This window comes from Plectropomus leopardus, chromosome 8, assembly GCF_008729295.1.
Source record: "Plectropomus leopardus isolate mb chromosome 8, YSFRI_Pleo_2.0, whole genome shotgun sequence".
Lineage (NCBI taxonomy): Eukaryota > Metazoa > Chordata > Actinopteri > Perciformes > Serranidae > Plectropomus > Plectropomus leopardus.
Window position 1 is genome coordinate 4,555,458 of NC_056470.1, and position 26,726 is coordinate 4,582,183.

The following is a 26,726-nucleotide window of genomic DNA, read 5'->3' on the forward strand; positions in this document are numbered from 1 at the left end:
GCTGCCCCCTGAGTCCGACCTTGTTTGCCTTATTTATTGAACCCCTGGCTCAAGCTATTAGAGAGGACTGTGAGATAAAGGGGATTTCGATCAGAGGAGAAGAACATAAGACTTGTATGTTCGCAGATGATGTTCTGCTTTTTATTACAAGCCCTGACTCAAGTATTCCTAAATTGATGTCCCTGTTAAAAGTCTACAATTCATACTCTGGATATAAGTTAAATATTCAAAAAACTCAAACCCTCACATTTAACTATACACCCCATCCAGATACAAAAAAGGAATATAATTTTAAATGGGACTCTCCCACAATAAAATATTTAGGAATTAACCTCACAAAAGACTTGTCAAAACTTTTTGAAAACAACTACAGCCTCCTTAACAAAGAGATAAAATCTGACATCTCTCGATGGACTCTCCTCCCACTAGATATGAGTAATAGAATAGAAATAATCAAAATGAATGTGTTGCCACGGTTTCTTTATCTCTTTCAGTCATTGCCTCTGGAAGTACCCCCAAAAACAGTTTGATGAGTGGAATGGGTGGATTTCAAGGTTCATCTGGAACAGTAGAAGACCCAGGATACAGTTTAAGATACTGCAGCTGAAAAAAGAGAGGGGAGGGAGAGCTTTACCATGCCTACAGGATTACTATTATGCTGCACAATTGAAACCCTTAGTATACTGGTGTGCCCCAAACTACGAATCTAAATGGAAATCCTTGGAAACTACACAGAGAGATACTCCAATACAATCAATAATAGGAAATAAAAGTCAAGCTGAAAGACATTATAAGAGCTTGAATCAATGGACTCAGTTCACTCTTAAGCTGTGGTTCAAGGTATTGAGGAAGTTACAAATAGAGAAACAGGCAAGGGTCTTGAATTGGGTAGCGTTTGATCCAGAATTTGAACCTGCTAGGTTGGATGGGGTCTTCAAACAGTGGGTTGGGAGAGGTCTCGCTTCTTTCTGTTCATTTACCTCAAACAGTGAATTTCAAAGTTTTAAGACAATTTCAGACACATTTGGATTGGTAAAGCAGGACTTCCATAGATACCTGCAAATCAGAGACTATTATATTAAAAAAAATTACAAATCAAAGAGGAAAACAAACAAACATAATTACTATATTTCATGACGCATACCAAAAAAAAGGCAATAAAAAGTTGGTCTCAAAAATATATGGAAGTATACAAGCCTCTAGAAATCACTCAACGATACCCATCAAACAAAAATGGGAGAGGGAGTCAGAAACACAAATTTCAGAGGAGACTTGGATGGAAATATGTGAGACTCAAGCAACCACTGCAAACTCGAGATCGCTGAGAGAGTTCGGCTGGAAGAATGTAGTGAGATTCTTTATCACTCCTAGAATAACTGCACTGCAAACGGGAACACAGAGCCGGGGCCTCTGTTGGAGAAAATGTGGAACCTCTATGGCTAATCATTTCCATGTCTTTTGGGCCTGCCCAAAAATCCAGTCACACTGGGGGGAGGTGGCTAATGAGATAAACAAAATAATGGGAGTGGAGTTAGACTACTCTTTTGTTACCTTATATCTAGGTAAAATACCTGAAACACTCCTACATAAGGATAAATACTTATTGAAGATACTTTTGGCAAGTAGTAGGAAAGCTATAACCCGGAAATGGTTGCAAGTTGACCCTCCAACATTGGCCCAGTGGCGTGGGATCGTGAAAGAGATCTACTATATGGAGAGACATATGGAGAAATGTACTGTCCGCTGGGAAAAATGGATTATGTATGCACTTTGTTTAGAATAGTACGACGTGATGTATGTAAAAATGTATTGAGATTTAAATGTAACACCCATGATAACCTCATGTTCTTTGTTTTTATATTTCAAATAATAATTAAAAAAAAAAGTTAAAAAAAAAAAAAAAAAAACAGTAAATGGAATGTGTCAACCACCATCCAATCTCACTAACAAATGCTGACCGCAAAATACTTTCCAAAGTCTTAGCCACTAAACTTGAGATAGTGGTTGGTATAATAATTAGCCCAGATCATTATTAAAGGGTGTCTAGCCTCTGATAATATCTGCAAGCTCTTACATATTCTGAGTATAACACATAAAATCCCACTGACCTGTGACCTGCTTTTTCTTGATCTGAAAAGTCCATGATTGCCTCAAATGGCTATACCTTTGAAGGTAGAGGGTAGGTTTATTTTGTCATTTTTCTTAAACTTGGTTGAGGAAGAAATTAAATTGAAGTTGACCCTAAATCCTGCTACATCTTTTTGGCGTCTGGAGGGTCGGCAGCGGACACTTATGTATCTTTTTCCAGATGGCAGCAGAGTGAACAGACTGTGGTTGGGGTATCTGCTGTCTTTCAGTATCCTTTGGGCTCTGACTCTGTGCAGACACCTGACTTCACAGAGGTCACTGATGCTCTGTATATGGGAACCAGTGTTCTTCTGAGCAGTTTTAATCACCCACTGTAGAGCCTTCCTGTCCTGGGCCGTGCACAAACCATGCTAGTTCATGATGTTTCCAGTCAGTATGCTTTCTATTGTTCCTCAGTCTTGCTCTGGAATTTAGCCTTCCTATGTTTCTGTAAGAAGTAGAGCCTTTTCTGTGCTTTTTTTAACCTGGGTGGTGATGTTTGATGACCAAGATAGCTTCTCAGTGATAGTAATTCCAAGGAAACTATAGCTGTTTACCTGCTCCACCTCAGCTCCGCTGATGTAGACAGGGGTGTGTGTCTTTGCCTCCTTCTTTCTAAAATCATCAATCAGCTCAGTGGTTTTACTGACACTGAGTAGTAGGTTGGTCTCTGTGCGCCACTCTGCAAGATTATTGATTTCCTCCCGGCAATATGACCAATGATGGTGGTGTCACCTTGGTTACCTTACAAGAAGGAAGGAATTTGGTGGATTATCAGTACCTGATTTTTAGTCATATTTCCAGGCACTTCCACTTCGTCAGTTGATAAACTGGTTTACTGGAAATACCTGAACTCTATTGCTTAATATTGAGAGGATTTTGGTTGAACCAATTTACTTCAATGACATTTTATTTACAGGCCTTTCGTTCAGACAATGCAGACTGAAGTACAGCCAAATAATAGCCTACTCAATTCAAAATTTTTGAAAAATTGAAAAAATATTTAACTCGAAGTCACAATGCCATGTCAATGCACCAGTATTTTATAATAACCTATTTAAGTCTGGATGATAATATTTTACCTCACCACAATGCTACAATGCAGGTATACACAACTTAGGAGACATTATAAATGACTCAGGTTTAAGTAATTTCCAGGACTTAAAGGAAACACATAAACTAAGCACAAAAAGTAAGGAAATTTGTGTTTGGTTGATTGTTGTAATAGTGCTTCTTGGCAATAAATCTTATACCATTGGAAAGCCTGTTTATTTCACTTTTTAAATGGTGCCACAGTTGTAAGGAGCATGTATTTGTGGGATGAGCAGCAGAGCTCAGTATGTGGGTTGCGCCCATGAAAAACTTGCCAAATCTTCTCTGACAATGCCAAACAGCTTTTCTTGCTGTTGCTACTGACTCTTGTTTTGAGCTTCTGGTACCCCAGGTGATGACAGTCAGGTTCTTGATTGGCACCTGATTGTCAGTGCCTGTGAGCATGAGCCCTTCTACAGTGGTCAGTTGGTGTCTGTTCCAAGAATTGGCATGACACGTTTGACTGATCTGGATAAGGCCCGTGCGATAGGCCAACTTCAAGGTAGTGTTCTGCAAAACCAAGCTGTGGCATTATTTTGAGTGAGCCCTACTATCATCTCCAAAATGAAGGCCAGGTTCCATATAACGGGGGATGTCAGAGACAGGCCGCGAAGTGGGCGTCCCAAGAACACGACACCCAAGAAGACCGTTTCCTCACCCTGTCAGCACTTAGGAACCATAGGCAGTTTCTACAGATTTGCAGTCAAGGTCTGCAGGACGGTATGGCTGGCTCTGCCCAGACAATCCGGAACAGACTGCACAAAGCCAATCTCCAGTCTCATAGGGCTGCCAGGAGACCTGCCAAGACTGCCCTTCACCGTCAGGCCCATTTGTGCTGGTGTCGGAAACATGTGCACTGGAACCTGAACATGTGAAGGAACGTTATGTTCAGCACTAAGTCCAGATTACGCTTACAGTAGTTGGATCGTAGGGTCAAAGTGTGGAGTAGATGCGGAGAACGCTATGCTGATTGCTGCACCGATAGAGTAACATCTTTGGATGGAGGCAGTGTGATGGTGGGGAACAGCATCAACCTCACTGGAAAAACGAGGTTTGTCATTATTGGAGGCAATCTCAATGCAGAGAGATATCGAGATGAGATTCTGCAACCAGTGGCAATCCCATACCTCTGGGACTGAACTCAATCCTCCAAGACGACAACGCTTGCCCCCACAGAGCAGGATTTATTAGAGACTACCTCCCGAATTTGGGAGTGGAGAGGATGGAATGGCCTGCCAGCAGTCCTGACCTCAACCCCATTGGACACTTGTGGGATCAGCTTGGGCGTGCTGTTCATGCCAGACAGAACCATGTTAGCTGACTTGCAACAAATGTTGGTTGAAGAATGGGATTCCAACCCACAGCAGTGTGTGACCAGGCTTGTGACTAGCATGAGGAGGAGGTGCCAGGCTGTTGTGGCTGTGTATGGTTCTTCTACACTCTACTGAGGCTCCTGTTTGTTAAATGAATAAATTGTTAAATTGCCAAAATATCTTGTTTCTTCAGACTTCAATCATCCAATCCAACAAACAAGAGTCCATAGCAGAAGAAGCTGTTTGGCATTGGCAGAGAAGATTTGGCAAATTTTTCATGGGCGCAACCCACATACTCAGCTCTGCTACTCATCCCACAATTGCATGTTCCTTACAAATGTGGCACCATTTAAAAGGGAAATATACAGGCTTTCCAACAGTATAAGACTTATTGCCAAGAAGCATTGTCACAACAAAGAAATAATCTACCAAACAAACACAAATTTCCTTACTTATTGTACTATGTTTAATTTATTGTATAGCTGCAGTTCCGTTCTGCTATATGGACTGCAAATATCTTAAGTGACAGCCAACTTATTATTCATCCAATACTAAGCCTAATTTAAAAAATTATCAGAATTACTTAAAGTACAGGTTTCATTTATCTATAGTACTTTGTTAGAACACACACAACCTCCGATTGGTATATTAATGATTTGGAATAAAATCTGCTTTGAATCATCAATAGATTGGACCAGACTTTGGAGAAATTTATCCTGTTCTTCTCAAAGTTTAAATCATAAATTAACAAATCTCAATTTTATGTATCAAACGTATTTGACTCTAAAGCAACAATATATAATGTATATATCTACATTTCCAAATTGTACCCTGTGTGATTTAAATCAATTAGGGACTTTCTTGCATATCATGTCGGAGTGTCCATTGGTTCAAAATTTTTGGGAACAAATTACAAATCATCTATCAGAAACATCTATCAGAAAAAATTGAGATTTTAGCTATGGAGCTTTCTGTTGCTAGGATGAATGGTGCAGGACATGTTATGCTTGAGGCAAGGGAGAAGACACTCAACTTAGCTAGAAATATGATATGAATTTTTATTTATACTTCTTCATTAAACCTAGAAATGTATTTATTTTATCGTGCACATGCAAGAAACCTTGTATATGTGTAATGGAGAAAGACCCATGGGGAAGGGGTGGGTTAGGGTTGGGCAACTTTGAAAAGATGCAGGTGTATTTTATTTATTTATTTATTTAACTTCTTTGTATCTATTGTTGTCTCTGTCATAGTAGTAGTAGGGCTATATAATATTTATTTTTTTATTCTCTTTGTTAAGGGAATATAAAATATGTATTTAATTTGCTATTATTGATATTTATAAGTCATATTGACAGCACTTATTGCTTGATTTATACCTGCAAGTTGGGTTGAAAATAAATAAAATAATTGGTCACAAAAACAATCAGCATCCTTAGTGGGTGTTCTTATTCTTCAGGTGAGTGAAGACTGAATGAAGAGCAGTAGATATGGCATCCTCTGTGGATCTGTTGGTTCTGAAAGCATACTGGTGAGGGTCCAGGCTGGCAGGGATGGTGTCTTTGATGTGCTGGAGAACCAATTTATCAAAGCACTTCATCAGGATGGGAGTAAGAGCCACGGGGCGTTAGTCATTAAGACTAGACACAGCAGACTTTTTCAGTACAGGAATGATGATGGCTGTCTTGAGGCAGGAGGGAACACTCTCTTGTGAGAGTGAGCTTTTAAAAATGTCAGTTATAACATTAACTAGCTGATCAGCACAAGTTTTTGGTACACGTCCAGAAATGTTGTCGGGGTCGGCGGACTTTTTTGTATTCACTCTCAATAGGAGTTTTCTCACATCTGCTGTGGTCAGTGAGAGTGGCCGGTCCTCTGGGGGCAGAGTAGACTTTTCAGCTGAGTCCCTATTGAGGATGTCAAAGCGAGAAAATGTGTTCAGCTTGTCCGGCAGCGTGGCCTCACATTTGATGGGGGCGCTCCTGCTTTTGTAGTCTGTGACATTTTGAATTGCCTGCCACATATTTTTTAGTGCTGTTGCTGTTGAGGTCTCTCTCCAGCCTCTGCTGATGTCTCCTCTTAGCCTCCTAGATGCCAGCTCTCAGTTGTGGAGGGTTCTAAAGGAGTTCTGAGATAAATTTATCAATATGACTCAAACACTCTATGCTAATCCTTCAGCCCAGGTATGCATGGGAGGGGGCTTCTCAGATTTATTTGATATAAAATGGGGCACACAGCAAGGGAACCCTCTGTCCTAAATCTTTGATTTATTTATTGAATGGCTTGCACAATTTATTAGAAAGTGTCCTCAGATTTCCCCATCACAATAGGTGCAACATCATGCTCAATATCACCCTGTGCAGATGACACATAAAGTTTATATGGGCAGATGTTCAGCAAACTCCACTATATCCTAGAAACACTGAAGCAATGTGGATATCTTTCAGGATACAAGGTTAACCTGTTTGTTAGAATAAAGTTAGTCCTTCCCTACTGTCTATTGCTAAAACCAATTACTCTTTCATTTAAGAAAAAAAATAGAAGGCCATATTAATAGATGAAGACACCTGCGTGCATCTATCCCAGCATGCTTCATTGAAATGAATACCCCATTTAATTTTTTTCAGCTAGATGCTACCACGTGCACCGCCAGCAGGATACTTGCAAAAACTGGACTCATTAATACGGCGCTATGTTTGCAATAGCAAGGGACCAAATATAAAGTGATCAACCCTTCTATTCAAAAAGGCAGATTGGTTTAGGCATGTCCAAATTTTAAACTATATCACTGGGCATTTGTTAAAGGACTCTTCTTACAGGTGTTTCTGCCAAACTGTGGATTATATTATTGTCCAATTCAAACATGTGCTAAAAGTGTTTAGAGCAGCAGAAAAATTGCTAAAAATGTTTAAAAACGTTTGCAAATCATCTCCATTATGGATTAACAGTTGTTTTGTTTCGGGAGTGAAACCATTTACTGACAAAGCTTGGGAGGATAAAGGTATTTTTAGCTCTTTGGAGCAATTTGAAACAATGTTGCTGGGGCATCAAGAAATCATTAGTATATATATCTGAAATTTGTCATAAAGCATATTAAACACTGAGAATAAGACATCAAATGGGACTGGTACCTGACCATTATTGCTATTTCTAATAAATATATATAGTATATATATATATATATATATATACTCTATACACACATTCAAAAGCCAGTTATTTCACACAAACTTCCTGCAGTTATTACGTTCACTATTTGGGTTTATTGTTCAGTTTATCAGCTGTTCTGCACTGTCATTGTCCTGCATTAAATATAATATAAAATATCCATAAAATGTGTCACTTTGTCAGGGGATGGCAGTTTACTCAGTGATACACAGGGGGTCCCTTAAGGAAAAAGGTTCAGAACCACAAGTCTGGAACATCTTTCCCATTTCATTATCTGTGGAGCAGTTACAGCAGTTACTTATTGCTACATGACTTTGCAAAGTTAGTTTTGGGATCTGGGAGAGAATTTTTCATGTTTACTGACTGTCTCGGACCATAGGAATAACGTGTGAATTTTGAAAATGGGCCTGGTTCCCCTTTAAATGTGAAATCAGTAGTTCAGGGTTTAGTATTTTAATAAATTGGTCATTCTCTATATCTTAATTAAGTCAGATTAAGATTAATTCATTGGTGGTGGCAGCTCCCATATTTTACATCTTTACACAAACACCAATAACAATGTTCATCATTGTTTGTCAAAAAAATGTATGGAGTTTCAGTAGGCAACTCGCCCTAAAACCACTCTCCTTCTGTTAAAATCATTAGTGAGTGCAAAAATATTCATACAGTTAATATTAATAAACTTGTTAAAGATTATCATGAAGAAGCAATTGCAGATAGTCTGTTATACATAGGAATACACACATGAAGTACTTATGATAACAGATAATTTCAATGTGAGAAGAATTTACAGTAATAGAAAATTATCACGTGTTTTATATTGCGGCTGTGGCTCACAAATAAAGCAGTTCATCCACTACGATCAGCGGTTTGATCCCTGGCTCCCCTAGTCAACATGTCGAAGTATCCTTGGGAAAGATACTGAATCCAAAATTGCTCCCAAAACTGTGCCATTGATGTGTGAGAGTGTGATGTATTACTCAGGAGCACCTTGTACTGTAGCTGCGGCCACCAGTGTGTGAATGGGTGTGTGAGTGGATGAATGTGACATGCAGTGTGAAAGCGCTTTGAGTGGTCGGAAGAAAAGCGCCATGCAAGTGCAGTTCACTTACCATTCACTTTTTTATATCACTGTAGGCTCTGAAAGGAACCTTGGGCTTTCCTCTAGTTCGCTTTGAAGATGCTGTCATCAACATGTACCCATTCCAGAGTGCACCCCTATGAAACCCAAGAGATCATCATCAACGACATCCTCAAGCACTTCAGAGAGGTAAGCAGTTTGGAAGTGCTGCTTTCTGATTTTGCTTCTGAATTGAGTCTCGTCTGAAAAATTATCAGAAATTCTGAAGTTTTATAGATATAATTCACATTTACTGCAGTTGGGACACTGTTTGGCATCCCCCCTTGTTGCGACTGTGTTGGCCTGATGTCTTGTAGTGCTAAAAATAGAAGTTACCTATGCTCATAACCCATTCTTTATGGTTTAAAGACATCCTTCATGGTGCTTGAACATATCTGATGTATACTGAAAGGGTCCTACTTAGAGCTCTAATGGGGCCAAAAAAATCAGCCCTGACCCTGCATGAACCCACATAGTTTATGTCCAAGCCCAGCTCTAACTTGACCCATGGCAGCAGCTTTGGGCCAGAATCTCATTGAAAACTTGAATTTGAAAATATGAACTAAATATTAATTATATATTATGAAATAAATATATATTGTGATTTTTTTAAATCTGAAAACATGTACATGCTAAGGGCTAGTATGTTTCCTCGTACCAATTCTTCTTCTCTTCCTTCTGTTAGTCCATCGGTCTCATGCACGACAGGTTCAGGTCTGTCTAGTATGCAGGGTGATAGCAGGTGATGCAGATGATGACTCTTGCTCACTGCTGCATGTAATGCACACCACCCCCACTGCTGAGGAGACAGAAGCAAATACTGCCAACCAAGTCACCTTGCAGCCCCTCTCTCTCCCCCTTTTTCTCGTTCTTTCTCATGTGTGCTCTCTCTCCCCCGCTTTTCCATTCACTCATTTGTTCTGTCACCTTTCCCTCTCTCTACCCTCTTTGTCTCCTTTTCCCTCTTAATTCAGTTAGTTACATTTCCTGCCAGAGTGCCATTTAAGCACAAGACAGTTTACAACAGTTTTATTTAAAAAAAAAAAAAAAAGGTAAATAAAAAAAAAAAAAAAAAAAAAAGAAGCACTGAATCATTGAGAACCTGACCCGATTTGCAGCCTGGTGGAGTGGGTCAGGCCCAGTCGGAGTGGGTCAGGCCCAGTCGGGTTCAGGCAGAGAATCAAAGCTCTGATCCTCCTCTCAAAATTTGACAGTTCTTTTGGGGGGGCTTAATGTCATTATCTCTTATTTTTTCTCCTCTATCTTGTGATCATTCTTGATTACTGTCCTAATATCTATATTTTATACATTTTAATAAAGCAGTTGTTTATTTCAGTGTACATGTATACATATAATTTATATATTTTTCATATGTATGCATGTAGATGTGTGTGGGGTTTTTTCTTTTCTTTTTTCCAGATGCACACTTGTATTGCTCACTCATATCTGTGTACAGATCTGGCCAACGATGGCTTTTATATCAGTCAAAGAGATCTCAAGGATAATTTATTGTCATTCTGTACATGTTGACACATAAAAAGAACTAACCTAGCAGCTGAGGTCCAGCAGTATACAATAAAGTGACATTGTACAAAAAATAAATAAATACATACATACATACATACATATTTCCATACATAAATACATATATAAAAAAACTAGAAATAACTTCATACCAGAGATTTATATATAAAAGGTTTTTTTTAAAGGCCTATAAAAAAGAGAGAGAGTTATGTAATTAAAACAGAGCAGCATGTTAAAATCAGAGCAACATGTAAAAACAGTGCTGCATCATAGCAGTAGCAGCACAGCAGAGGAAAGGGGCAGTGAGGTCAGGAGTTCACAGGTCTCACAGGCTCTGGGAAGAAGCTGACTCTCAGCCTTGATGGTTTGGATCTGTACTTACTCCAAGTTGATAGTCAATCAGTCAAACATTACTGCCTGGAACTGATTCTCTGCATCTCATCATAAAATTGGGCTCCGAGGTTGATCGGTTCGTTCTGTAATCAGAAGGTCAAAGGTTCAAGCCCCAGCTCATCACATCAACATGTTGAAGTTTCCTTTGGCAAGATACTGAGCCACTGTGAGGTCTGTGTCAGATCATTACTGTGCAATGTTTCTTGTCTGTAGGAGCTGATCAGCCAGGCAGCTCAGATCCTAGGCTCTGTGGATTTTCTGGGAAACCCTATGGGCCTCCTCAACGACGTCACTGAGGGTGTGTCTGACTCATCAAGTACGGCAACGTGGGTGGTCTCATACGCAATGTGACTCATGGTGTGTCCAACTCTGCTGCCAAGGTACACCTCTGCTTAGCTGTGTAAAAGTGACTATCTCTTTCTCTAACTATTTTGCTATATTTTTTGCAACATATTTTCTATCGTCACTGGTGCATCAAAAAAATTATTTCATCTGAATGTATTGCTTGGCTGTTGTATTGCTGTATTTTATTATTCAGGCTGTCATGTTAATGTGTCCCCCAAGAGCATATACTGTACCTGTTAAGAAACGTATAAGTGAAAAGCATGTGAAAACTGTAATAGTGAAAGAAGCCATACGGTGTGAACATTTTCCTGATCTCTGTGTGTCAGTTTGCGGGGACTTTATCAGATGGGCTGGGGAAGACCATGGACAACCGGCACCAGAGCGAGCGAGAGTACATTAGATACCACGGAGCCACCAGTGGAGAGCATCTGGTAGCGGGGATCCATGGACTGGCTCATGGTAGGACCTGGCTCAATTTCTGTGTTTGGTTACCACAGTTACAGTAGAGCCAGCAAGCACAATAATCATTTAGCAGGTGTAAAAGGAACTTTTCTCACCTGAACACAGAATAAATGACATTATCTACCAATTGTTTTTGGGCAGTCATCAATATAAGCAGTGTTACAGTTATGAATATATGAAAGTATTATTTATGTAAGTATGAATAAGGTAGAAGGTAGATTTGTTAGTTAGGAAATTTTTTTTGTAACTATAGAAATTACATTTTCCTTGATCCTGCCACATCTTTGGAGTTGAAGGATGAGTTGATTCAAATCACTAGCTACTATGAAAATTTCATCCAGTTGCTTGGGCATGTTGTTGCTGGTTGCATCATTCAATTCCTGCAGTGCATTTTTTGATTTTGCATCAGAATCTTGGGTTCTATTGGCTCAGAACAAGGTCCGCCCATCCAGTGCATAGGTTGATGCAGGTGGTTTGGGGTTAACTGTTACTGAGCAGTCTGTGATTTGCTGAGTGAGCCCTCAATCATATCTCATCCACTTTATTCTCCTGCATAATGGACATTAGCCAGAAGAAGGCTTGGTAGAGGAACAGCTTTCGTTCCAAATCGAGTCAGCCTCACCGTGACGCCAGCTCTGCTCCCTCTCCGTCATGCTCTTTCGGTTTATTTTCCCCCATCTGCTTCGACTGGCTGCTTGGAATACGTCGATGATGGGTGCATTCAGTCCAAAACCCACATAACTTTTCCAGATGTTAGGAAGTGCTCCTATATCATAGAAAAGTCATGCTTCAGCAGCAGGGGTCATGGAGGCCAAGAAATAGAAAAATATATATATATAATATAAAACAATGCAAATAGTGCTGTAAAACTACATCATAAAAACAACAACTCTAGTGTCCAAGTATATCTGGATGGTAAACAGAAGGAAGCTTTTATATTATGTGTTATGGGGTTTCTGTGCCTTTAACCTTGCTGTCTGTTGATGATCAGGGTCACTTCACATAATGTCAGGTGTTGTTCTAATTAGTAAAAGAGGTTTGGAAATGCAAGAACAGTGTCACGAAAAAAAAATGTAATTTTACTGTTTTGCAGCCAGTTGATTAATGTCCAAATAGTCAAAATGTTGATCAGTTGGCTATAATAGTAATGAGTTTATTACCTCCTGCTGCAAGTCTCTATACAAGCTGCTCTTTACTAATTTGCCCGTGTGGAATTAAGTTGTTTTGAATTTGAATGTTTTAATGGGAAATCCATTAATCGGGAGGATTGACCCCAGGAATCGTGGGAAAAAGTGTATTGAAGTCTTGTGGTATGTTCAATAAAAAATCAATAGGAAAGCTAGCGATAGCTTTCTGACCGTCCCATTCTTCTAAGGGTAATATCTGAGAAATGTCTTGAGGGAATTCCTTCAAATTTGGCTCAAACCTATATTGGAACCTTCCGATTAAAGGACGACCCGCTCTACCTCTGAGCCACAGCCTCCCCATTAAAGCACAGTGCATACAGTATATAGCAAATTCATTCAGTGTATGTAAGTGTACCTGACTTGTTTCAGCATGCAGGGATTAATCAGATGCTTCATATCAGCTCCAGTTCGTACAGTGTGTCCACATTTAAAGTTGCTGCAGCTCTTGCTGTGTACTCTCAAAAGCATTATGCATGCCTGTCAGTGGTCCCAGTCTGTCTGTGCTTCTTAAAGTTACAATATGTGTAAATTTGCATGTCCTCTTAAGTACATTTCCTGTGTCCTAGGTATCATTGGAGGCATGACGAGCATCATTACGTCCACAGTGGAGGGTGTGAAGACAGAGGGTGGAGTCAGCGGCTTCTTCTCAGGCCTGGGTAAAGGTCTGGTTGGCACTGTAACCAAACCAGTGGCTGGAGCTCTGGACTTTGCCTCAGAGACAGCACAGACGGTCCGTGACATGGCTAGCCTCAGTAACCACAGGTGGGTTGAGTGTCTTACTTTATTGTCAGAACTGCTGAAAAATGACTGTACCTTTTGTATTACATGGAATCAAAGACACTTTCAGGTCTCTACAGAGAAACCACTGAGAGCTGAATTTCCTGATACATAAAATAGATTGCCAAAGTTGATGATACAATAAGGAGGTGTCTGCTGTGAGCTGACTTGAAAATGTAATTAATGACTAGATTTTATTTGCACTGTATTATATTATATTATATTATATTATATTATATTTGAATGTGGGTGCAAATCTCAAAATCAGGAAAATCATTCTCCGCTTAAATGCATACAAGACTTTTTCATTTAAAGGGGAAGAAACCTCAGGAAGAGCAATAGCCGATAATGAGGGATCCCTCTTCCAGGATGGACAGACGTACAATAGATGTCATAAATAACAAATCAAATACAATCATGACAAAAAAGAAAGAGAAAGAGAGAGGGGAGGAGAGGGGAGAGAGGGAGAGAGCCCATTAACATCCCATCTGAAGTGAGCCTGGTCAGGTTCAAATTGGAGGCTAACTTCGCTTGCTAACTTTAGGGTTAACTCCTGTCACTTTAACCAGTTTGTGGCAAGCTATACACGCCAACTTTGCATGGGGTTTGAGGACTTTCTTCACTGAAAAACATCCTCAGCTGTTCACACACTGCACTGATATGTTTAACTTCGTACTCTCTGCTGCGGCCTCACTCTCACTGGCACCGACACACTCTCTCTCTCTCCACCTTGTTCACACATGCTATTACTCTTGCCACTCACATAAATCTGGCACCAAAATCTGCGATCCGATCCCATAGGTATCCCTTGCATAGGAACCGGTGCTGTATTGGCACCAGGTTTCATTACCTGCCCCTAATCAATGTTTTGATCACAAATTGTTTGTGCTGATCCAAAGTAGCCAAAAAACAGTTCTAATCAGACATTATGGGTTTAAGGTTAGAGAAAGATAATGTTTTTAGTTCTATATTGACAAATTAAACACATATTGCCATAGGCCACTTTTGATTCCTGCTGTAGTAGTGTTGTTGCTGTGTTGATCAGGCTCGGTGTGCAGCGGGTCAGGAAGCCTCGTTGCTGTAAGGGACCTCAGGGTCTGCTGCCTCGACACTCGGCCACACAGGCTGACGGCCAGGAGCAGCTCTTCCGCCTCACTGACAACATCCACTCTGAGTTGTGAGTCTCACTCATTTTACTACATTTATACACACTCTGTGTGTATAATACTGTTCCATCAGACTGACAGTTTACTGTCTGTTTCTCACTCTAGCTTTATTGCTGTGGAGCCCATCAACAGCTACTGCGTCCTTATCTCCTCCAAAGTGGTCTACTTCCTGAGGCCAGGGGACTATGTGGACCGTGAGGCCATCTTCCTTGAAGTCAAGTATGACGACCTCTACCACTGTCTGGTCTCTAAGGATCATGGGAAGGTATATGTGCAGCTTACCAAGAAGGCTGAGAGCACCAGCAGTGGTGTGGCCATTCCTGGCCCCTCGCACCAGAAACCCATGGTGAGACACTTATCTGACTCATTTTTCAGTAACAATCTCCTGATAGAACAATGGTTTCGAATCACCTAATATTACAAAAATATTGGTGTCTATCCATACAGATAGTTTTGGTTTCATTGCCTATGTGCCAGCAACAGCTGTCCATCCATCCATCCCGGTCTCATGAACCCCATATCTCAGGTGTTCTCAATCAGCGCTTTAAAGGACTTCTTTAAATTTTGCACAAGTGTCCATTGAGATTCAGTGATGAACTGATCAGAATTTGGTGGTCAGTTTCTTTATAAAAAAATACAAATTTTTGGCAGTGCTTTTTTGACAGTTTGACAGTGCTTTTTTTTATTCTGAAGTACAGTGATAACAGAACAAGTGAAAAGAAGTGCAAAACAACATATAAACAGTCAAGAAAGACATACAATAAGACATACGATGAAACTATTGACAGGAAAACAAAACAGGGAATTTAGCACAGGCTTGTAACTGCTTTTTCTTTTTTGATTTGTAATGGATTTGTTATGGTTCTGAGGAACCATGAGCATAAGGTGGACCCAAGAGCAAACACAGAGCGAGTTAGGTGAACAATGAACTGAATTTTTATGGATTTGAGGTTGGGAAGGGAGGAATGGGTGTCGGGGGAAGGGAGACGGTGATTTCCGAGGTGGTGGGGGCTGGTGAGGCAGGAGGTGATGGTGAGGCTGGTGAAGCGGAGGAATGGTAAGGATCCGAGAGGGTGGTGAGGATCCGGGAGAGTGGTGAAGGTGGATGGCAGAGCACTAAGGCGAGGGACTGGGCGGCAAGGCGCTGGAGCGCAATGGGAGGCACTGGAAGCAAAAACTCAAAAAGACACAATGAGTTTGAGAAGCTCGAGGCAGAAGAGGTCTCACAAAAACTCTGGAAATATCTCATGACAGAGACGGCCAATATACCACGACAGTAGTGGAAACAATCTGGCACCGACGTCAAGTGAAGCAGGAGCTTAAATGCCATGAGGGAGGTGATTACTGATCAGGAGCAGATGAGGAGAGTATGCCCTGAGCTCCAGCACTTCAAAGCCACGCCCAACCCCTGAAACACAGAAAACAGAAAAAAAAAACACACAAGTACTCCAAAACACACAAACCACCGCAGGATTAGCCAGATATTTACCTGATTTTTTACTTTAGTGATAGTTTTCATATTTGAGCTTTTGGATAAGGAAATGTGTTTTCTTGTGAAAATTGATTATTGTCTCTAAGGTAGTTTCCTGTTCCTGTTGGTTTTTTTCTTATATGATTAATGTGTTTGATTATTCCTCTTCTAATACTTTTTCCTGTTTCCCATAAAAGTGATGGTGTAATTTCTGGAGAGTCTTTAGGATACCTACTCTCTCGTGATTAATGAGGTGAAATCTGGATCCTGTAAGAGTGAGGTATTGATGTGCCACCTTGTGGGAGACTTTATGAGTACTTGAGTTAGGAATCTGGCACATGGTCACTGATCATGATTGCATGAAATATGTTTCCTTGGATGTGTTGAGTGAGTGAATTGCGTACAGAAAGGAAATCGATTCTGTAGAAAGATTGGTGGAGTGGAGGAAAAATATGAATATTCATTGGATGATGGGTTTGTCATTCTCCAGCTATAGCCAAGTCCAAAGTCCTTCATTTACAGTTTTATTATTTCAATTGAGTGCCAGTTTCTTGAGTTGCCAGGTGTACCAGAATGATCAGTTGTGGGGTTGATAATAGTATTGAAGTCTCCGGCCATCATGATATTTTTTGAGTTGCATTAATAAAGAAAGGAAATTAGACAACAAGGATGGGTCATCATAGTTAGGGATGTAAAAATTAGCAAATGTGAATGTTGTCTGGTAAATTGATGTGTTAATGATGATCAGTCTTCCCTGTGGATCAATAATAGATTAATTATGGACAAATGAGATGGGATGCCTCTTTGTGCTGATGAGAATATTTCAGCATTTTTTTCTTAAATCTAAAATATAGCTGTCATGAGTTTACGAGGTGTTTTTTTTTGTATCAAACATAACAGCATTTAATTTTGTGGAAAATTGATAATTTTGTCCCTTTGGTCTGTGTGCAAAAGTCATGTGCATTGTACCATGTCAAAAAATTGTACTCTTTTAAGATCGGATATGGTGTTTTCATTCATTCATTCGGTAACCGCTTGTCCTCGCAAGGGTTGTCATCGGGCAGAAGGCGGGGTACACCCTGGACAGGTCACCAGACTTTCACAGACACATATAGACAACCTTTCGCGCTTCACCTAAATCAACCAGACCTACATGTCTTTGGAATGTGGGAGGAGGCCAGAGACCCCGGAGAGAACCCAAGCACCCACATGCAAATGCCCTTCACAGAAGGGCCCCCTACCCACAGACCGAACCCTGTTCCAGCCCAGGATTGAACCAGGGAACCAAACTTCAAGGACTGCTTTCTTTCACTTACGTAACATTGCAAAAATTAGACATATTCTGTCGCAATCAGACGCCGAAAAATTAGTGCAAGTATTTGTTACTTCTGGGCTGGATTACTGTAACTGCCTATTATCCGGCATCCCTCAGCAAATCTCTAAAGTCTCTCAAACTGGTGCAGAACGCTGCTGCACATGTACTAATGGGAACCAAGAAAAGGGACCATATTTCTCCTCTTTTAGCTTCTTTACACTGGCACTCTGTAAAATCCAGAATTGAATTTAAAATCCTCCTCATTACCTACAAAACTCTGAATGGTCAGGCTCCGTCCTATCTGTCACAGCTCACAGTTCTTTATTAATTCTCAAGATCACTGCGCTCTAAGTCTCCTAATATAGCATGGGAGCTAGAGCATTCAGTTACCACGCTCCTCTTCTATGGAGCCTTCTTTCACTTTCAGTCAGGGAGACAGACACCGTCTCCACTTTTAAGGGTAGACTTTCCTCTTTGATAAAGCTTAAAATTAGGGCTGGCTCAGGTTGCCTGGACCAGCCCATAGTTACTGATATTAGACATTAGACATTAGTTTGATTTGCTAGGGGACTTTTGATGATACACTGAGCTCCTTTTCCTTCTCTTGCTCCCTCCATCTGCAAATGCTCATGTGTATTTACAGCATTACACTAACTCAGCTGCCTCTCCAGAGCATTCGTGCTCCCTTGTTTCCTAGTTTTCCCGGATGCTGGCTGCAGTCTTGGCTGCGCCTGATCGTGGTTATAGCTGTGCTGGTGCTGGGCTTTATAAATAAAATTCACTTTGAGGTGACAATAACAAAGAGAGAGAATACATGCCCTTGGAGGAAAGGGACCAGTGTGGATGGATACAGGTTGTTGTCAGTAAACATACAGAATAACTGCTCTTAAACAAACCATCAAGACTTCTTTGGCACCGCAGCTGCATGAAAGGACTGAGCTGTCCTCCTTTCTGTCTCCTCACTTTTGCTTTCTATTCTCATCTTTTAATAAGAAGGTCGGCAGTTCGATCCCCAGCTCCTCAACATGTCTAAGTATCCTTGGGCAAGATACTGAACTCCAGTTGCTCCCACTGCTGCATGGAGTGTGATTGTGTATGAATGGTTACTGAGTAGCAGATGGCACCTCATAGCCTTCACCACCAGTGTGTGAATGTGTATGTGAAATGGTGAATGTGAATGTAGTGTGAAAGCACTTCGAGTTGTCAAAAAAATTAGTATAGTACTATACAAGCACAGTCCATTTACCATTTAACAAGTAACACATCACCTGAAATAACTTAACGTCCTGGCAAAAAACTCTAGTGTGTCCAAATTTGTTGTCTTCTCTCACAGTGGCAACGAGTTTAGTGACACAGGGCAAAGCACTCTTCAGCTGTGAATATTGAGAAGACAGGCTGTACAGTAGAGTTCTGTTCAATAGAGCAAAGGTGTAACTGATTTCATTCCCCAGGTCAGCACCTGTGGTGCACACAATGCTCACCTGCTCATCTTCCTACAGACTGGACAGAGCCCACCATCAGTGGGAACACTCAAAACCTCCTTTTGAATGAGAAAACCCTGCTTACAAATGGAAACATGTTGTTGTTGCTGTCAGGTGGAACAGTGAAGTTGCTCCGGATCCCCTGGTGACAAAAGCGGGAGCTCTGATTGGTTGCGATTAAGCATGTCTCAGGTCTCTGAGCCACATCACAGCAAGAATCTGTAATTTTGCGATTGTCACAGTGACACAGTGTGAATGTCAGCTGGGGGTCATGGAGCACATTGTACACATTAATGATGCAGATTTTTATTCCCAACTCCTCTGTTGGTCTCTCTGTCTGTCTGTCTCTCTCGAACGGGTGGTCAGTTGGTCTGTCAGTCTGTGATCCCAGTGTTAGTTAATAATCTTGTAACAATCCTCTCCACAGGTTCATGTGAAAAACGAGAGCCTCGCCATTAAAATCTCTCAAGAAATCAACTATGCCAAGAGTCTATACTACGAGCAGCAGCTCATGCTGCCTGCCAGTGAGACTGAAGACTGCTTACTGCTTGAGTCCTGATCAGATGACTCTTCGAAGGCGTCTAAAGGATTACCAACTTTTCTTAAATCTTAGATTACTTTTATTGGGTTTTGATAAGCTGTAGTATTTTTGACAAACTACATAAAAGGGAATACTCAGAGACCTGTTAGTCACATGACCTGATGTTTAGCAAAGCACATACATGCACATGACAAAAACATATGCAAGGCGGTGTAAGTTTGACAGTGTATATGTCGAAAACACTGATTCTCTATAACTGCTGATGGCAGCAGGTGTACACATGCTATAGATGTTCAATATGTTTGTGAATAGACAGAAATGTAAATAGAGCTACATACCAATACTATAAACCAGTGTACATACTGTATCAATTGTCAAGTATGGGGAATAACAACAACAGCTATGTGAATTGTAAGAAACTGCCTTTACAACTCTATTTTGTGTATAAGAGATTATTAGTTTGGGGGTTAATTGCACTGACACTAGGAGGGAGGGACCTGAGGACCCTCCTTGCCTCATACACTAAAGCTGCCTGTCATTGTCTCTCTGCCTTTTACAATCATAGTCCTCCAGGTATGACATGTCTCTACCTTTATTTAACAATCCTTTTTTTATTGAGCCCGATTCTTTCTAACCAGAGCTCTTTTCAAACAGTTTGCACTTCCCATTTCACCAGGGTTAACTCACAATTTTACACAACTTGTTGGTCTATTGGTTTTGGTTTGGTGTCAGAGGCTATTTTCTTGAGCTGAGTTGTGAGTTAGAGAGGAGGAGTGGAGGAGTAGAGTTGAGGACAGGCCAGTCAGAAAGGTGTTGTACTCTGGTGGATGTGTGATCCTGTAAAATAACACTCACATGGACACTGCTTCAAATAAAGCACCACAACTACAGCACTTACTGTGTGGTACCAGTTCTTTCAATTTTGAATGTACAGTATTTACTATATTCTTTAATTCCATACACAGACCTGTTTGGGTGAGGGTCATAATTTTTTTTAAACTACAATGAATCCTGAAGTTGAAAATCACAACATGACTCAGTGTTGTCGTATCATGACTCTCAGTGCCGCATTTCACACAACTGACCATCAAATCCTGTTCTGGAGACTGGAACATTTAATCGGCTTTAAAAGAATGCCACTAATCTGGCTTAAATCCTATTTATTAGGTCGATCATGGTCGTTCATCTTAATGATCAGTCTTCTGTGTATACGGAAGTCTGTCACGGAGTTCCACAAGGTTCTATGCTTGGACCAAATCTCCTAAGCAACATTATTAGAAAAAAAGAAAAAAAAAACATTGTTATGTGGATAGATGATTATGTGGATACTAGTCTAATAATAGGTCAGTGAAAAAATGTCTTATTTTGCTTAAATCTTGTTTACAGCAGCACTGACGGGTATAAGCATGTTTGTGTTTATACGTGCAGTACGTATTCGGAGTGGGAAATCACTCGACGGAAGCACCTGGGTCCTAAGCGCATCACTGCAACTGCTGCCATGCATCTCTCTCTCTTTGTCCCTCTCTTTCTCTCTCCCTCTCTTTCCAATGTATCATTTTGTCATTTACTACTATAACTTCATTGTTCTTGATTTCATCTGTTGCACATCTGTTCGTACTGATAGAATGATAATGGGCTTCATCAATGAAATTGAGTTGACCTGACTTCCTGTGACGCCATGCCTTGAGACACATGCCTTGGGTGTTGGCTTCCTCAGAATTCAGTTGTTTTTTGCTGTATATAATGTTTTGCAAAATTTAAATTACAAGAACAAGCAAAGTGCCAGAGGAAAACATGAGCACATCTAGAGCTACAATGAACACAGGAAAAGGGGGAGGTCATCTTCTCTGCACGAGGCTAAGATTAGAGGAAATGAGTACATGATGAATGCTGTCAAGATACTCCGAGAGTTGAAGGAATTAGGGAAAGAAAATTAAGAGTCAATCACTGACTCCAAGGCAGCTTTTTCGCGACTAGAAACGTTGGTAACTGACCTGAAAAAATTAAAGGGAATTTAGAGCACAGAACTCAGGAATCAGAGTCAAGGATCTGTGGAACCAGGGATGCCAGCCAGTGACGTGATAGTTTGCCACAATAACCACTGAGCTGGGAGGTCACCCTCACCTTTATGTGGAATGCCCTGCAGAACCGTATGCTGTATTGCATCATTATCAAGATATAGTTATTATATCAACATTACAAATGAATAAAAATTTCATTGTGTTCATATTTTGTGAAGTACCAATAGTCATTTTCTATAATATTGTTGCATGAGGGTATTAAGTCAAAAATGTTGTAATGGTCAATTCTGTCTCCAAGTCTTAACATTAATGAAGTGCTTTTGATAAGATTTGAAAATTAGGGATGCACAATAATTATCGGGACTGATTATTATTAGTCCTGATAATGTGGATTTATGATGTCATACCAATAATTCCAATAATTACATTTTAAGCCAATAAATAGAACCGATAATAATAAGCAGAAATTTCTTTAAAAATCATCCGTGTTGCCCATGGTGTTGCTCCGCCAGTACTGCACACTGCATATGCTGCACGTGACATCAAACTGCTGTGCCTGTTAGATCAGTATATGTCGTCACAGTCAGCAGTGTGGGCTTTAGGATAGGCTTTATGTTCTACAAAAGCTATTTCTTTTTTGAGCACAACAGTCTACTGTCTAACTGCATTCATGAAAGTGTTTTTGGTTAGGTCAGAGGTATAATGTTAAATTCATCTGTACTCACTACACCTCAGCCTTTTTATACCCTCGGATAATAAAAACAAACAAAAAGAAATTATCAGTTATTGGTATCTTATCAGCCACGAGAAGCTGGAAATTAGCGGTTATTGATATCGATTGAAAAAAATCATTATCGTGCATCACTACTAAGAATATGTATATATACAATTTTTTTTTTACAATTTTAAGGCCATATCACCCTACCAGAGCAGTGTCTTGCTTAAAATTTCTGCGGTCTGTTGTCCGTCCCTGCTCATGTGAAAATTAGTTCCATCCTAGTTTTGAGCATTCCTTCATCTGTGTGTATGGGTAAATAATCCATGATAAAACAAAAGATGATTTATGGGGTAATAGACACTAAAAAAGGAACTGTCAAATGGGTGATGTACTTACTTAGAAGCCCATTGACTTTAGACTGGACTGTCTTCCCATCTGGCACCTTTCCATGTTTCCCAATGCAACTGCATTTTGGTGCTTCTCTGCATTAAAGAATTAATCGAAAAGAAAATGGAAGAAGCAAAGGCAGTCCTTCTTTGCTTCTGTGTGGATTGTAGCTAGGCGGGTAGAGGGCAGGATGAGGCCGCTTTCTGGATACAGCTCTTGCCTCCCAGATCTGCTTCTTGTAGCCCCAATGTTGTCATGATGTTGTATCTGCTCCATTTTGTCCAAAAAGCTCTTAAAGGCCTAATCTTGCTCATCACCAGTCACACAAAGTATGAATTAGTTAATAGATAAAGCAACATTCAAAAAGTCAAGAAAAGGACAGGACAAGTTTAAAAACTCCAAAGCTTTCATGATGGATGTAAGATTTTTACCAAATACTTTATAAGCCCTTTGATGTTAAGCATAAGTATCCAAAAACGCCTAATTTTTTTAGTAACCATAAAGTAAGTGAGTAAGTAAAACTTATTTATATAGCACCTTTCAAACCCTAGATTACAAAGTGCTGTACAAATAGAAACAATAATATAATGAGCATGACAGATGGAGAGGCAGTAAGCAGCAACAATAGAATACACGAGTTACCCATAAAAACACTTTACACACAGTTGTGACGTAAAGGCCTCAACAGAGGTCGCTGACCTGACCCCTGAGGGAAGACTGTTCCACAGCCTGGGACCCAGGACTGAAAACGCACAGTCCCTCGTGTTTTAAGCCTAGAATGAGGCACAACTAGCAGTCCCTGTTCAGAGGACGTGAGGGGTCTAACAGGGATATGCAGCAACAATAGTTTGCTGATATATTTTGGTGCAAGATTATTTAAACTTTGTACATAAGGAGGAGGATCTTGAATCAGATTCGACATTTGATGGGCAGTCAATGAATTGATATCAGAACCGGGTTGATGTAGGAGTGGTAGGAGGACTTGGTGAGAAGTCTGGCAGCAGAGTTTTGGACTAACTGTAATCTTGTGACAGCATCTTGGTTTAGGCAGGAATATAGAAAGTTACAGTAATTTAACCAGAAGGACACAAAAGCATAGGTCACTGTTTCTAGTTGCTGGAATGATAATAATAACATTTTTGCAATGTTTCTTAGATGATAATAACAAGACTAAATACCTGTCTTGACATACTTGTCGAATTTTAGTTTGCTATCAAAAGTGACTCCTAGACTTTTTGCTGAAGTTTTTATGTTAGTGGCCAGTGGACTAAGGTGTTGGATGATACTGTTAGAGACCGGGTCTGGGACAAAAACCAGAATTTAGGTTTTATTGTGATTTAATTGAAGAGAATTTTGAGACATCCAGTTAGTGATGCTGGCCAAACATTCATATAGAACAGATAAATGTGAACGATCATTGGGCTTCCCAGACAAGTAGAGCTGTGTGTCATCTGTGTAGCAATGATAAAACACAGCCAAATTGACAAATTAAGTGCCCTAAGGGGAACAAAATAAAACTGGTCCAAGGATTGACCCTTGGACCAGTTGACCCCCACCACAGTTTAAGGGTGTGCAGGTGGAACCTTTGTCTCCTGTGCACATTAGGAACTACCGGTTGGACAAGTAAGAGGAAAACCACTGAAGCAATTGATGCTCTTAGATAACTTATTTTCTCTACAAAAAAGGACAAAGCAGTTTCACAATTATGCACCAAGGGTGAGGAAATGGTGGGGGGTGATCCATTTAATAGTATTGAAAAGAAACCTTGGATTATGTTTGGGGAAATGAGATTACTGAAACAAGCACCTGCTGCATCACTAACACACATTCTTACATGGAGAGGCTGTGTGGTATAGGCCTATAACTGTGCAGATAATAATGCAAGTAAATAAATGGCCTAAATAATTATAACTCTGATGCTGGGCCTATATGATTTAGATTATAAAGGAATATTAAATGGTGATTAGATCCACGTCAGTAATAATAGGCTTACTAGGCGACAAATAATCGGCTGATAAACAATTTACATAAGTGAATAAAGTCTTCCTGTGTAGCTGTATGTGAGACTTTATTTGACCTACAAGACTTTTCCCTGTCTTGTAAGGTTTTGAAATTGTTCTTAAATAGGGGTCTCTCCCTGTCAGTCTGACAGCTGATCAGCTGGACAGCACATCATATGTTACTGACGTCACCTCCGACTGATGATGTGGGGCCAAGGATTTCTCATTTCACAGCTTCACCTCCCCTCTCCTCACATCTCCTCAGCTCCTCGGCTCACATATCCTGTGGGAGAAGCTAAGATGCAAGGAAAGAAGGCGGGTGAAAGAGGCAAGTTAAGGAAGCTTGGAGTCAGGTTAGGGTAATGAAAAGCACAATTGGATTTGAGAGGGGTAGTGACCTCTAAAGCAGAGCCACATATATCATTAAATTGGTTAACCATGTTGGTTAACCATGATGACCAGTTTTGAACAGGCACAGATTAAAAATGGAGAGGCCCCTTGGCACGAAGTCTTGGAGCCCCCCCACCCCACTCCACACACACACACACACTGTACTGTGATGTTACTTTTACAGGTTTTTGCATGCTACAAACACCTGTACAGGACAAAAAATGTGATCATAGGCTGCAGCCTGTCATCACAACCTGAATGACAACACCTGTACATATCATCTGTCATATAAGATTTACACAACATATTTGCAGCAGTTAATTAAATAATTAATTAATTTAAAAGGTTCAATCTGGTAGAGCCACAAAGTGTATTTCCTCTATGACTGTCAAGTTGGATCAAAGCCTGTCATCCTGTGGTGTCTGTGTTTAAATGTAATGTAAAACAAATTTCCTTCAACTCTTCATCACCTGTGCTAGTCTATATTAGTTGCATTGAGGGTGTAGAAAGCAGCATAACTTCTTCTACAGCTGCTAACAGCCCACCATCATTCCCACTTAAATAATGAGTGAAATAAAAACAAAGCCTGTCCCTGATGCAAAGGAGAGAAGCAGAGAGCAGCTGGATCAGTGACGGAGCGATCTTCATATATAAAAAGTATTCCATTTGAAGTCTGGCTAAAACAGACTAAAACAATGTATTCTGTAGAAGTCTGAGGAAGTCACTTTCTGAACATTTTACTGTTGAGATGCTGTGGCACTGAAAGGAAAAACCGGTCTGTGTGCCTCTGTCATCGTGCCACACTGTCACTCTGCTGCTGCGATCTATCGACAAGCTGTTGCACAGCTGGCACAAAGTCTGAATTCAGACACGTTTGGTAAAAACAAAACAGTAACTATTTCTATGCTTTTTCAGTATTAACTCTAATCAGCTGCTGCATGCTGGATGTTCAGTAAAACACAGGGCACACAGTGGTAGGACTGTGCGCCACAAACAGTGCACACTCAGTTTGTGCGTTTTGACCTCACTGGCCCCAACATCATGATCACCAAGTGTGTAAGGCTACATAGCACTACTAAGCTCAGTAGACAGAGAGCTGCCTCCACCCGACTGAGTGAAACTAAACATACGAGCTGTTGGGGTGAAGCTTTGCGTGAGTGGAGGAGAATTGACAGAGAGGCAGCAGAGACTGAAACATTATTTAGATAAATAACATAAGCATATGTGGCAACGTGGTAGTGGGTACTTTTATATTATAAAGGGGCTGTAACAGAATGATACAAATTGCAAGCCAGACAATGCCACCTAGGGACTTTCACCCAAGGAGTTTTACCCAGTTCTAAGCAGAAAGGCAAACACAGGTTCAAGCACTACCAGACAGACGTGGTTCAAAAGCAAATCAGGATTTATTTATTAATAATTATTTAAGCAAAAAAAAGTTATTAAACTGGAAGTGTCTGTGGAGGGAAAAGAAGGAATTGGTAATGAGCAATGAAGGCGGGTCAAAATTACGGTAGGATGTATAAAAATTTATTACAATTTATTCTCTTAACAATAACTCTTTTCAATTAATAAAAACACTTCCAAAGTGAATTATTAAAACTATCAAAAAAAAAAAAAGGGGAAGGGGGAGTGAGTGGAAGCTAGCAAGGGGGAGGCAAACTACCAAAGGAAGTGTCCCGGGAGTGCACTTACCCACCACTCGTGAACTCACAGCAAACAGGTGCA

At 40.3% G+C, this 26,726-nt stretch overlaps 1 protein-coding gene across 1 annotated transcript in view; it reads left to right on the forward strand.

The window, feature by feature from the left end:
• The window catches only part of LOC121946594 (vacuolar protein sorting-associated protein 13D-like), a 129,699-nt gene extending 109,324 nt beyond the window's left edge, over window positions 1-20,375 (forward strand). The window contains 9 exon segments of the mRNA XM_042491235.1: window positions 8,838-8,905; window positions 8,907-8,970; window positions 10,951-11,041; window positions 11,044-11,117; window positions 11,409-11,541; window positions 13,298-13,493; window positions 14,554-14,685; window positions 14,780-15,020; window positions 19,369-20,375. Coding sequence (XP_042347169.1) covers window positions 8,838-8,905; window positions 8,907-8,970; window positions 10,951-11,041; window positions 11,044-11,117; window positions 11,409-11,541; window positions 13,298-13,493; window positions 14,554-14,685; window positions 14,780-15,020; window positions 19,369-19,500 — 1,131 coding nt within the window. The 3' untranslated portion in view covers window positions 19,501-20,375.
• The last annotated feature ends 6,351 nt before the right edge of the window (window positions 20,376-26,726 follow it).